This window comes from Geotrypetes seraphini, chromosome 5 (genome assembly GCF_902459505.1).
Source record: "Geotrypetes seraphini chromosome 5, aGeoSer1.1, whole genome shotgun sequence".
Classification (NCBI taxonomy): Eukaryota; Metazoa; Chordata; class Amphibia; order Gymnophiona; family Dermophiidae; genus Geotrypetes; species Geotrypetes seraphini.
The window spans coordinates 86,411,445-86,423,826 of NC_047088.1; the positions used below are offsets into that span (position 1 = coordinate 86,411,445).

Here is a 12,382-nt window from a genome sequence, read left to right on the forward strand (position 1 = left end):
TTTAAATTGTACCTCTGTATTAGTTAGGGCCTCAGCATGATCTTCCACGTGGCCTTCCACTTCCTCAAGTCTATGGCCCAATTCTGAAATTTCACTTTGGAGGTCTGCAGCCAGAGAGGTCAATTCAGATCTCACTGCTTTGAGGTCCATACTGATTTCCTGCAGAATAGCCCCAAAGAGGGCAGAGCCTGGGGTTTCATCAGGGCTCTTCAGAAGCATTATAGGAGCCATATCCACTGCATTGTGCTGCACTGCTTGATTGGCTAGGACTGGGCCTGCTGCTGATATCGGAGCCATTTTTTCAGCTTTGAAGAACAGGATCTGCCTCCCTTGTGCACACCTCTGAGGTCACTAAGGTTCTCCCAGGGAGTATCCCTAACTACACTCTCTCCAAAGGACATCACATGATGTGATACCCACAAGCGAGCCTTCTCAAGAGTAGCCCCAACACTCTGGAATGCACTCCCTGAAAAGCTTCGCTTAACACAAGACTATCTCTGCTTCAGGAAGCAGATGAAAACTTGACTCTTCAACCAGGCCTTTAATGGGAGAAGTACGTATCTAACTTGCTAGACACATACACACAGGAGTGACACTCCTATCCACTCCTACCCTAGCCAAGAATTTTCAAGCACCATTCTGACTTCATATACAACTTCTTTAAATTAGTCCCCTTATTTTCTTACTCCTATTATTCTATCTCATCTATCTATATACTCCATCTTTGCTTACAACCTATGCTGTCTATTAAAATGTTTTACCTTGACATTGTAATGTGGCATACTATGCCATATGTTGATTGCAATTTTCTACTGCTTTTGTTTGACTTGTTATTGCTGTACACTGCCAGTGAATTCCTTCAAAAAGGTGGTAAATGTATTGTAAATCTTAAATAATTCTTTCCAACCTTTGTTAGGCTGGAAAAATAACAGAGATAATTAAAGCTATATGAAAAGAAAGACAGAAAGTAAATGCAAACATATCTTTCTGTGCCTTCTTGTATAAGACATGCCCATTAATACAGATTGCTATCCAGAGATGAGTGTCTTTAGCAGGCAGTGAACATATATTTATGATATGCTTACTTAATACCCCAAAGCATAATCGATCAGCAGGGGTCTCTGTGAATTTCCAGGACTAGTCACTAGTCCTCCAAACTACAGTTCCTCCTTGGAACCTGTTGGCCTGATCCAAGGGCAAGATGGCTTGTGTAGGGATAAGACAGGTGCATGGTCCAGCCAGGGCCTCTTAAACTACTTTTGTTCCTGCTCCTGGCTCAAGCTACTTCATTTTACCCCATGATACTTCTGAAACCTGTTAAGAACTGGAGTTGTTTGCTTGTTCACTGAATGGTGGGAGAAATGAGAAAGCTAGAAATTACTTATAAATGATTTTAAATGAAAATCTACAGAAATGTAAGACTTTCAAAACTTAAAGCTTTATATCTAGAGTAAAGAGAAATGTTCAGTCTCTTCTATCTTATGTAAGCCAAGTACTCAGTACCAAAAGCATTGTCACACAGAGGATTCAAGAAACAGCCTAAAAATCAAGAGAAATCTCCTCCATTATCTTGGGAGAAATAAGTGTCTGATGTAAAATCATATGAATAAGAATGAGAACAAAGTAGAATACTGCTTTCTCAGTTGCAAGATGCTATTTAATGCCAAGCCCTCCAAAAGGAAGGCTAATGGAGAGTGAAGAGGCCTCTGCAATGCTGGACCTTTTTTAGGAAAGTATAAGGTAATACACTGTGAAAACAATTCATAGGAAAATCTGGAGAACTGTGGAAGACAACATATGCAACTCACCCTTTGGAGGATCGCTGTCACTTTCTGAATCTTCTGTATCTTCCTCTTCCTTAATCTCACATAAAATATCAGGACTGAAAAGTCGATTGCCTGTTTTAAAAGAAGATCAATATGATGCTCTCAAGATGTTTTGTAGTAGCTGAATACTAAAAGGGCAATTCTGTAACCTAGATGCTCATATTTACATGCACATAAATGTTTAAAATACTAATATAAGTACATGCAAAAATTCTGCAAATACTCATTCAACTTACATGGAGCATATCTGAAAGGAAGAATAGACAGAGGCAAGACTTAGGCATATAGGTTCTTTTATAGAATAAACTCCTACCATCCACCCTCAGGGCACCTAAATGAAGACATCCAGTTATAGAATTGTCAAAGTAATCATTTTAGCATATATGTGACAATATACACACATAAAGGATCAAATTCTATATATGGCGCCAAAACAAATAAGTACTTTTCTATAAATGGTATTCTAAATTGGGCACTATTTATATAGAATAGCGCCTAGGTGCAAGGATTTATACCAACTGAAACCAAGTACAGTATAAATCCCAATGCTTAACAGAAAAGGCATATTCTGTAAGTGTGCGCAAATTCTTAGAACTCCCATGCCTGCCCATGTCCCCTTTTTAGATCTGCACACTAGAATTTATAGATTATGCCTAGCAAGATGCATGTGCAAGTTCTAATTGTTGCAAATTCTAATTGTTGCCAATTAGCATTGATAGTTGATCATTAGCATCCATATATCAGCACTAATTGGTTTATTATTCAATTGTGTGAGGAAAATGGGCACATGCCCAAATTTCCACATGCAATTTTGAGTGCCATATATAGAATTGGGGTGGAAACCGACTCCCATAAAATTGAGACAGACATAAAAGTACAAGCAATGAACATGTGTACTTTTACTCTAGGCATTGCTAGGGGCACAGTTGAGAACTATAATTATTGATTATAATATATGCTAATCTACATGCACTTTTGAGAATTAATTTTTATCTACTCCTTAGCAGGCATCATATCCATTCAGGTAATATAGGTGTGATCTTAGCAGGATTTACAACATATTTTATAGAAAAGATAAGTACCTTCCAGTCCACTTAACTTATGTGCCCTGATATAAATTACTCTTTTAGGGGCAATTCTATAACTAGGTGCATCTGTTTAGGTTCCCCAAGGGTGGGTGGTAGGAGCCTGTTCTTTACAAAGCTGACATAATCATGAGTGTGTAAGTGGGGTCCATGCTCCACTCATATATGCTCCCTCAAAAGCACATGCTAAGAAAGATTAGGTTCTTACCTTGATAATCTTCTTTCTTTTAGCTGTGTCTAGTACCGTATTTTCGCGGATATAACGCGCACCATTGTAAAACGCGCACAGGGGTATAGCGCGCAGAAATCACGATGATATGTACAAAAACTTTTCTATACCGCGCTCAGGCATATAACGCGCATGCTGCCCGACTCTCCTTTCGCCCGCCCTGACTTTCCGTGCGCTGTCCCGACTCTCCGTTCACCCCCCCCTGACTTCCGTGCACTGTCCTCCCTTGAAGTCCTGTCCCCCCTTGAAGGTCTGTCCCCATCCTGAAAGCCTGATGCCCCCCCCAACGTCCGATACATCCCCCCCCCGGCAGGACCACTCGCACCCTCACCCCGAAGGACCGCCGACTCCCCAACAATATCGGGCCAGGAGGGAGCCCAAACCCTCCTGGCCACGGCGACCCCCTAACCCCACCCCGCACTACATTACGGGCAGGAGGGATCCCAGGCCCTCCTGCCCTCGACACAAACCCCCTCCCCCCAACGACCGCCCCCCCCCAAGAACCTCCGCCCGTCCCCCAGCCGACCCGCGACCCCCCTGGCCGACCCCCACGACACCCCCACCCGCCTTCCCCGTACCTTTGTGTAGTTGGGCCAGAAGGGAGCCCAAACCCTCCTGGCCACGGCGACCCCCTAACCCCACCCCGCACTACATTACGGGCAGGAGGGATCCCAGGCCCTCCTGCCCTCGACGCAAACCCCCCTCCCCCCCAGCCGACCCGCGACCCCCCTGGCCGACCCCCCCGACCCCCCCACCCCCCTTCCCCGTACCTTTGGAAGTTGGCCGGACAGACGGGAGCCAAACCCGCCTGTCCGGCAGGCAGCCAACGAAGGAATGAGGCCGGATTGGCCCATCCGTCCTAAAGCTCCGCCTACTGGTGGGGCCTAAGGCGCGTGGGCCAATCAGAATAGGCCCTGGAGCCTTAGGTCCCACCTGGGGGCGCGGCCTGAGACACATGGTCGGGTTTGGCCCATGTGCCTCAGGCCCCACCAGTAGGCGGAGCTTTAGGACGGATGGGCCAATCCGGCCTCATTCCTTCGTTGGCTGCCTGCCGGACAGGCGGGTTTGGCTCCCGTCTGTCCGGCCAACTTCCAAAGGTACGGGGAAGGGGGGTGGGGGGGTCGTGGGGGTCGGCCAGGGGGGGTCGCGGGTCGGCTGGGGGGGAGGGGGGTTTGCGTCGAGGGCAGGAGGGCCTGGGATCCCTCCTGCCCGTAATGTAGTGCGGGGTGGGGTTAGGGGGTCGCCGTGGCCAGGAGGGTTTGGGCTCCCTTCTGGCCCAACTACACAAAGGTACGGGGAAGGCGGGTGGGGGTGTCGTGGGGGTCGGCCAGGGGGGTCGCGGGTCGGCTGGGGGACGGGCGGAGGTTCTTGGGGGGGGGCGGTCGTTGGAGGGAGGGGGGTTTGCGTCGAGGGCAGGAGGGCCTGGGATCCCTCCTGCCCGTAATGTAGTGCGGGGTGGGGTTAGGGGGTCGCCGTGGCCAGGAGGGTTTGGGCTCCCTCCTGGCCCGATATTGTTGGGGAGTCGGCGGTCCTTCGGGGTGAGGGTGCGAGTGGTCCTGCCGGGGGGGGGGGGATATATCGGACGTCGGGGAGTCGGCCGGGCAAGAGGGCTTGGGCTCCCTCTTGCTCCGATCGTGGATGCGGGTGCGGGTGGGAGCGCGTGCGAGCGGTCGTTCGGGGTGGGGGTGCGAGCGGTCCTGCTGGGGGGGTGAATCGGGCGTCGGGCGGGGTGGGAACTATGTTTAAAAACTTTTGTATACCGCGCTCAGGCATATAACGCGCGAGGGGTATGCACGGTACGTAAAATCACGTATAACGCGCGCGTTATATCCGCGAAAATACGGTAGTCCTGTATCTGAACCCGCAAGTTTTTTTTGCAGAATGATATCACTCATCTTTCAACTCTGCCTCCTTCCCAGAAGGCTTGCTCCTGCCCCCTCAGTTTGTACAAAATCAGTCAAGAACCACTGTAATGGAAGACATCACTGGAAGGAGGGCAACGAGGAGAACTCCCAAGCACTATATTTCTGTTCTGCTCTGAAACAAGTATATACTATCAAACTGCTAAGAAGCAGATTTGATATCCCCCCCCTTTTTTTTTTAAGCTGAGAGACAGAGCAATTCTTCACAGTCAGACACAGACTGAAATTGAGATCAAAGGCAGGTAAAATCCCTTCACAGGGCAGGGCTTCATGACTACTAGATACATCTACAAGAAAGAAGATTATCGATGTACGAACCTAATCTTTCTTTCTAGTGCAATGTGTCTAGTAGTCCTGAATGCTAGGGATGTACCAAAGCAGTCCCCTTAGTCTAGGGCAGGGGTAGGCAATTCCGGTCCTCGAGAGCCGGAGCCAGGTCAGGTTTTCAGGATATCCACAATAAATATGCATGAGATAGATTTGCATCTCAAGAAGGCAGTGCATGCAAATCCATCTCGTACATATTCATTGTGGATATTCTGAAAACCTGACCTGGCTCTGGCTCTTGAGGACTGGAATTGCCTACCCCTGGGCTAGGGTGGCACTATTGAGCCTGCCTTTAATACCTAGGACCCAAAAACAACGTCCTCCCTGGCTGCCACGTCTATTCTATAGAACCTGGTAAAGGTATGACGAGTAGACCATATTGCTGTTCTACAGATGTCCATGGGGGAGACCACCCGAGCCTCTGCCCATGAGGTAGCCAATATGCTGGTGGAGTGTGCCTTCAACGCAATCAGTAGCTACTTATCACAGCCCACATATGCAGAGAAAATTGCTAATTTAATCCATCTTGAGGCCTTGGATGCAGACTTGCCTTTCTTAGCATGACTAGTCAGAACAAAAAGATGAAACTTGAAATTCATAGCAGAGAGTTGCTTGTTGAACTTTCCTGTGCGGGGTATTCCACATGAAAGCTATCAATTGGCAATACATGTTTTCACAGCTGCCAGGATGGTAATTGCTAAGGGTTGGAAGATGCCTGAGGCTCCTGCTCAGGCCTTACTATATAATAAGCTTGATTATGTGTGTTTGATGTCTTAGATGACTGTGAATAGAAGGGAGAAAGTGAAAGATTTTCATAAAGTGTGGGATGTTTATATGCAATGGAGGGAATGTACTGTTTATGGAAGTTATGGCTGTGAGGACGTGTTGGGTTGATAGGGGGCTAGAATGGGGGTGGATGGGTAGTGCTACTCCACTTTCTGTAGTAGCTTTGACTCTGTTTTTGATGTTCATTGTCTGTATTGGATGTAAAATTTTCTAAATAAAGATGGAAAAATAAAAGAAACTCGAAACTCATTGGTAAATTTGAGGTATCGAAGAAGCGCTCTCCTGATGTCTAGCAAATGCAATATTTTGTCCTTTTCTTTTGACTCCATAGGCCAGAAGGTAGGCAAACATATTTCCTGACTGACATGGAAAGCAGAGACTACTTTCAGTAGAAAGGATGGCCCTACAAGAGAGCTTGTAACTTAGAGACTCTTCTCACCAACGTAATCACCACTAAGAACATTGTCTTGACCGTCAGATCTAAGAGGGAAGCCTCCTGTGAGGGCTCATACAGAACCCTATTGAGATCTTGCAAGATAGTATTAATGTTCCAGAATGGGAATGGTAGACACACAGGAGGGTGCAACCTGAGAGCCCCTTTAAAGAATCTTGCCATATCCAAGTGAGGGGCCAGAGAAGAATGCTCTTCAAGAGCTTGGAAGTAGAGAATGACTCGGGGATAGACTGGACCACCGTCCCCTGACCACCCCGTCCCCGCCGTCTCCTTCACTGCCCCGTCCCCGCCCCTGCAGCATCCACCATTCCCTCTTGCCACCTCACTGCCCTTCGGCACCTCTCGCACAGTCCATGCATCTCCCTCCCACCCCCTTACCTTCTTGGCGCGTTTTAAGGTTTCACACTTGCTAAAAGCCGTTGGAATGTTCGTGCAGTTGCGTGCGTGTGTGGGCGGAAGCTTCTCTGATGCAACCAGAAGTTGCGTCAGAGGAGAAGCTTCTGCCCACATATGCACTTGACTGCACGTATGCTCTGGCAGCTTTCAACAAGTCTGCAACCTTAAAACACGCCGCAAAGGTAAGTGGGAGGGAGGGGGCCGCGTGCAATCGATGACCGTGCGCGTTCCCTCCCTTAACTGCGGGGATAAGGCCATTCACCGCTCCATGGGGCGGTGGATGGCCTTGTCCCCGTACCTGCGGTGAGCACATTTCCCCCTCCATCGTTTTGGCGGGTTACCCGCAGCTAGCCACGGGTAACATCCACCGTGTCATTCTCTACTTTTTGCATTTTCAGCAAGCTGACCAACAGGCCCTTCTCATGTCCCTTTTGCAAAAATTCCAGGATGACCAAGATCGGGGTTTGTAAGGGCTCTGTATTGATTTTAGAAAATCACTATTGGAAAGTCTTCTAGGCCTTGGCATATGCCACCACCATTGAAGGCTTTTTGGCTCTAAGCAGTGTGGAAACAACCACCTCTGAGTATCTCTTCCTTACTAGGGCTGCCTACTCAAGAGCTATTCCGTAAGCCAAAGTGTTCCAGATTCTGTATGGGGACTGGATCCTTTGTCAGGAGATCCACCTGAACCTTTATCTAAGGCCTTCATCTCTCTATAGGTGAGCTAGGTCTGCATAACACAGTCCGTGGGGCCAACTGAGCACCACTAGGACAATCACCCTGGATGACTCGCAATCCTATAAATGACTCGACCTACAATGGGCCATGGGAGAAATAAGTATAAGAGCCCCTTCTCCGGCCACAGCTGGACCCATGTGTCCAACCCTGTGCTTCCAGGGTTGTATCTTTGGCCGTAAATGTGATCCACCTTTGTGTTTACCACTGAGGCCATGAGATTCATCAATGGGCATACCCATTGCAGAACAATGGTGTCGAACGATTGTGGGGAGAATGACTTCTCCCCTGGGTCGAGTGTCTGCAGAGTTGGCCTGAACATTCTCCACTCCCACAATGTGTGTGGCTAAGAGAGCCTGCAAATGAGTTTCTTCCCACCAAAAGAGGAACGGTAATGGAGCGCTCCTGGTACCTCCTTGTCGGTTGATGTAGGTCATCATTGTTGCATTGTCCGAGAATACTTTGACTGCCTTGCCTCTTGGGGACTTCTCCAAGACCTACAATGCTAGCTGAATGGCTCTGAGTTCGAGGCAACTTATGGACCACTTTTGCTGAGTCAGGGACCAACAACCCTGAACTGGGTATCCATTGTAATGACCCCCACCCCCAACTGTAAAGGCTGGCACCAGTCGTTAATATCTCCCAAGAGGGTATACGGAGTGGCATGCCCTTTGAGAGGGAAGCTATCTGAAGCCACCACTGCAAGCTGTTCCTCACATCCAGTGTCCACGGAAGTGATTGATGAAGCAAATCTATCTGAGGAGATCAGATAGACATGCTAGGTCTGAGCCTTTCTTTGGCACTATGATATACATAGAGTATCTGACTGAGCTTGAGTCTTTGTCTGAAACTGGCTCTATGGAGTTGAGATCTAGGAGCTTTTGCAACACTGCCCAGACTCTGAGGGCTCTCTCTAGTCGACTGGCCACAGAATCTACAAAGAGATCTGTAAAGGAAGCACAGAACTCAATCTTGTAACCTGCTCAAACAACCTCCAGGACTCAACATTCTGTGCCTATCTATGCCCAGACCGTCCAGTGAGTACCTGAATAAATTCATGCAAACCATTGTGAGCTCCCTTGGGAGAACGATACATAAAATTAAATAAATAATTATTAAAAAAGGTCTGGTTAACAAGACTAAGAATGTTATAATGTCTCTGTATCACTTGCTTGGTGTCACTGCACTCTCTTGGAAGCTGGAGAGGGACAATAGCCAGAGGCTTGCTGCCTTCTGCCCCCACTAATTCTCTGCTGTGAACCATGAAAGGACCTCTGCGTTGCTCGTCTCCCATGTAAAAATCTACTCTTTGAGAGCTCTGAAAATTCCCCTGTCTGCTGTCCAGCAAGGCCTTAAAGTCTTAGAGCAGGGGTGTCAAACTCAGTCACATTAAGGGGCCAAAATCCAAAACACAGGCTAAGTTGTGGGCTAGACCCCACCCAATCTCCACCCCCAGACCACGCCCCATAATAGTACTAATTGTAACATCATTTTTTCATTCATTTTTCATATATACACACACAATATAATCTTAGTAACAACATATAATGGTTAACCACAAAATTAAACTACACAAAGCACACTGTATGCTTCTCAACATTCATTCCTACCAGAACAGAGATAACCATATGGGACCAAAAACTAAAAGTACTAATATATACAAATAAAACTGTAAGATTCAAGACTCTGCAAGCAGTACAACCCCAGAGAAAAAGAAACAAATGCATTTCTTCCTGAACAGTGCAAAATATAGACAACAGATGTAAATTCTCAAAATTAACACAATTCAATCACTAAATTGAAAATAAAATCATTCCCCTTACCTTTGTTGTTTCCCTCCCTCCATGCTGTGCCTCAACTAGGTGCCTCCCTCTGGCGGGTGTCTTACTTTCTGGCCAGCTCCTGCCTGGCCGTTTTATGCGACCTGCCATGCGATGTGGCGTTTTCAATGCTGCCCCTGGTGTTATCTTCTGGCCGGCTCCCTCCTCCTCACTGCCACAGTATGCACAAAGCCGCGGGCAGTGGCTCCTACATGCAACCCGCGCCTCATCCGGAAGAATTCCCTCTGACGTTGCGACATCAGAGAGAAGGCTTCTGGTTCAGGCGCAGGATGCATGTAGGAGCTGCAATTCGCGGCTAGGTGCTCACTGTGGCCATGAGGAGGGAGCCGGCCAGAAGATAACACCGGGGGCGGCAATGAGAATGCTGCATCGCACAGCCAAGCAGGGGAGGCAGGGGCTGATTCTATAAACAGCACCTAAATTTGTGCCTACCGCATACCAATCAAATTTAGGTGTTGTTTGCAGAATCACGCCTAGTGGCGCCAAAATCAAATTAGGCAATGTTAGGCATCTGCAACTTAGGCCAGGGTTTTCTTGGCCTAAAATACCAGTGCCTAACTCTTTCCAAACCTAAACTCCACCCCTAACCACTCCTACTTCTCAGGTAGGTGTGGGTATGCGTCTTAGTGTTTAATATGCGCTGAATTCCCCTCTTAATGTGAGCAAGTGTAAAGTGATGCATGTGGGAAAGAGGAACCCACATTTTAGTTATTTGATACAAGGTTCTACTTTAGGAGTCACCACCAGGAAAAGGATCTAGGTTAGAGAATGACACAGGGACTGTTTACCGCAGTAAACCGTAGTCATCACAGAAAATCCGCAGGAATGGGAACAAGTGGTGAAAAGTCTTGCTCCTGTGGTAAAAAAATTGCGCCTGTGTCAGACTCGCCATCTCCCCAGTGCCTCTTACGCCTATTTTACCTTCAGGAGCCAGCTATGCCACGATGAAGACAGAAGGAACCCAAAACCAAAGCCCGAGACCAACGTGATTTGAAGAATAAAATTACCAGACAACAAAAGGTTGAAAAAAATAAATTTATTTTATATTTTGTGATTAGAATATTTCAGATTTGAAATATGTATCCTGCAAGAGCTGGTATTAGACATAACTGGGAACCGCAAAGTCCAGGCTGTGCTTCTTTAGCTTCCAGCTGGCTTAGGGCTCTCTCTCTGACCAGGGGGCAGTTGCCCTAGTTGCTCTCCCCTAACACTATTCCTGCCATGTGTGACTGAAGTATTCTGTTAGCTTGATTTTTCTATGTAGCATTCTGTAGTAATTTGGTTTGTTCAGTTTTCACAATAGTGGAGGGGATATTTGTGAAAGGGAGGGGAGACAGGGGTTTTGTTGATCCTTGCTCTGGAAACTAGTGAAGACTTACTTGTTCAAGAAATTTTTATCTGCTTAAGAACTATGCAATTATATTTGTCTTATGCTCACTGTATTTTTATCACTGATTGTCCAGTTCTTCTTCTCTGTAAACCGCCTAGAACTCTTCTGGGTGTTGGCGGTATAAAAAAATAAGTTCAGTATAAAATCATAACAATTCGAGGCTTGTGCTGATGGGATCTGACAGTTTGTGGGACGGGGACTGAGGTCGCGGGGGACTGGGTAGGGATGGGGACTGAGCTCGCAGGGACGGGGCAGGGACGGGGACTGAGCTCACGGAGACGGGGCAGAAACGGTGATAAATTTTTTCCCCTTGTCATTCTCTAATCTAGGTCTCATTGCTGATGATACCTTGAAACTCTCTGCTCAGTGTGCAGTGGTGGATATGAAAGCAAATAGAATATTAGGAATTATTCAGAAAGGAATGGAGAACAAAAATGAGAATGTTATAATTAGGGCTGTACTAATTAGTGCTCCAAATATATTTTTGTATTTGGCTAAAGAGTGATTTAAATTTGAATATGAATAATCTGAGGCTCTATTGTGCTAAATCGTACTGAAATACACATTATTTATTTAAAAATTTATTTAGACCAATTACAAAAAACTAAATGGTTTACATTAATTAAAACATACCTAAAATAAAAACAAAATCATAAAATCTATATAATAAAACAATTTCTTCTCTTCACTTGTTAACTAATAAATCACAAGAGTACAACAAAAAACATGGTTAAACAGATTTTTTTCTACAAAAGCCGACTTGGGGCTAGATTCACTAACCTTCCGATCTGTGTCCAATCCATGTACGATTGGAGGCAGGCCGACCGATTCACCAACCATCTTCATGCAAATGGAGGTGATCGGAGGCACGCCCCCAACAGACTGCACGGATTGGATTGAGCCCTGACAGTAGTGACAGGAGAAGCAGCCTCCTGTTACTGCTGTCAGGGCTCTGCCAGCTTTTTTTTTTTTTTCATTTTTTTTAATAGGCCCCAAAATATTAGGCCTATTTTAAAAAATGGGGAAAAAAAAAGCCTCCTGACCGGCTTGGCCCACCCCCGGCACGGCACTTGACAATCCTCCTCCCCCCCCCCGGCACGGCACTCAACCCCCCCCCCGGCATACCTCCGGCCCGTACCTAAAAGTTGGGAGCAGGAGGTGTGCTCAGTCCCTCCTGCTCCATAGGCATCCCACCCCACCCCGGCCCCCCAGTACCTCTATGTTGGGAGCAGAAGGGGTACTCAGTCCCTCCTGCTCCTCCGGGTCCAGAGACGCGTCTGCTGGGGGCCTTAGGCCCTGCCACGGTGCATGTGATGCACAGGGAGGAGCCCAAGGCCCTGATTGGCTCAGGTGCCTCAGGTTCCTCCCCCCTTGGGAGGGGCCTGAGCCAA

The 12,382-nt window shown here is 47.2% G+C and overlaps 1 protein-coding gene across 6 annotated transcripts in view; it reads right to left on the bottom strand.

The window, feature by feature from the left end:
• Positions 1 to 12,382, bottom strand: part of LOC117361054 (zinc finger protein 436-like) — a 74,764-nt gene that overhangs the window by 20,866 nt on the left and 41,516 nt on the right. For all 6 annotated transcript variants that reach the window (XM_033945862.1, XM_033945861.1, XM_033945865.1 and 3 more), the window contains one exon: positions 1,809 to 1,898. In XM_033945862.1, coding sequence (XP_033801753.1) covers positions 1,809 to 1,898 — 90 coding nt within the window. The remainder of the gene's footprint in view (positions 1 to 1,808; positions 1,899 to 12,382) is intronic.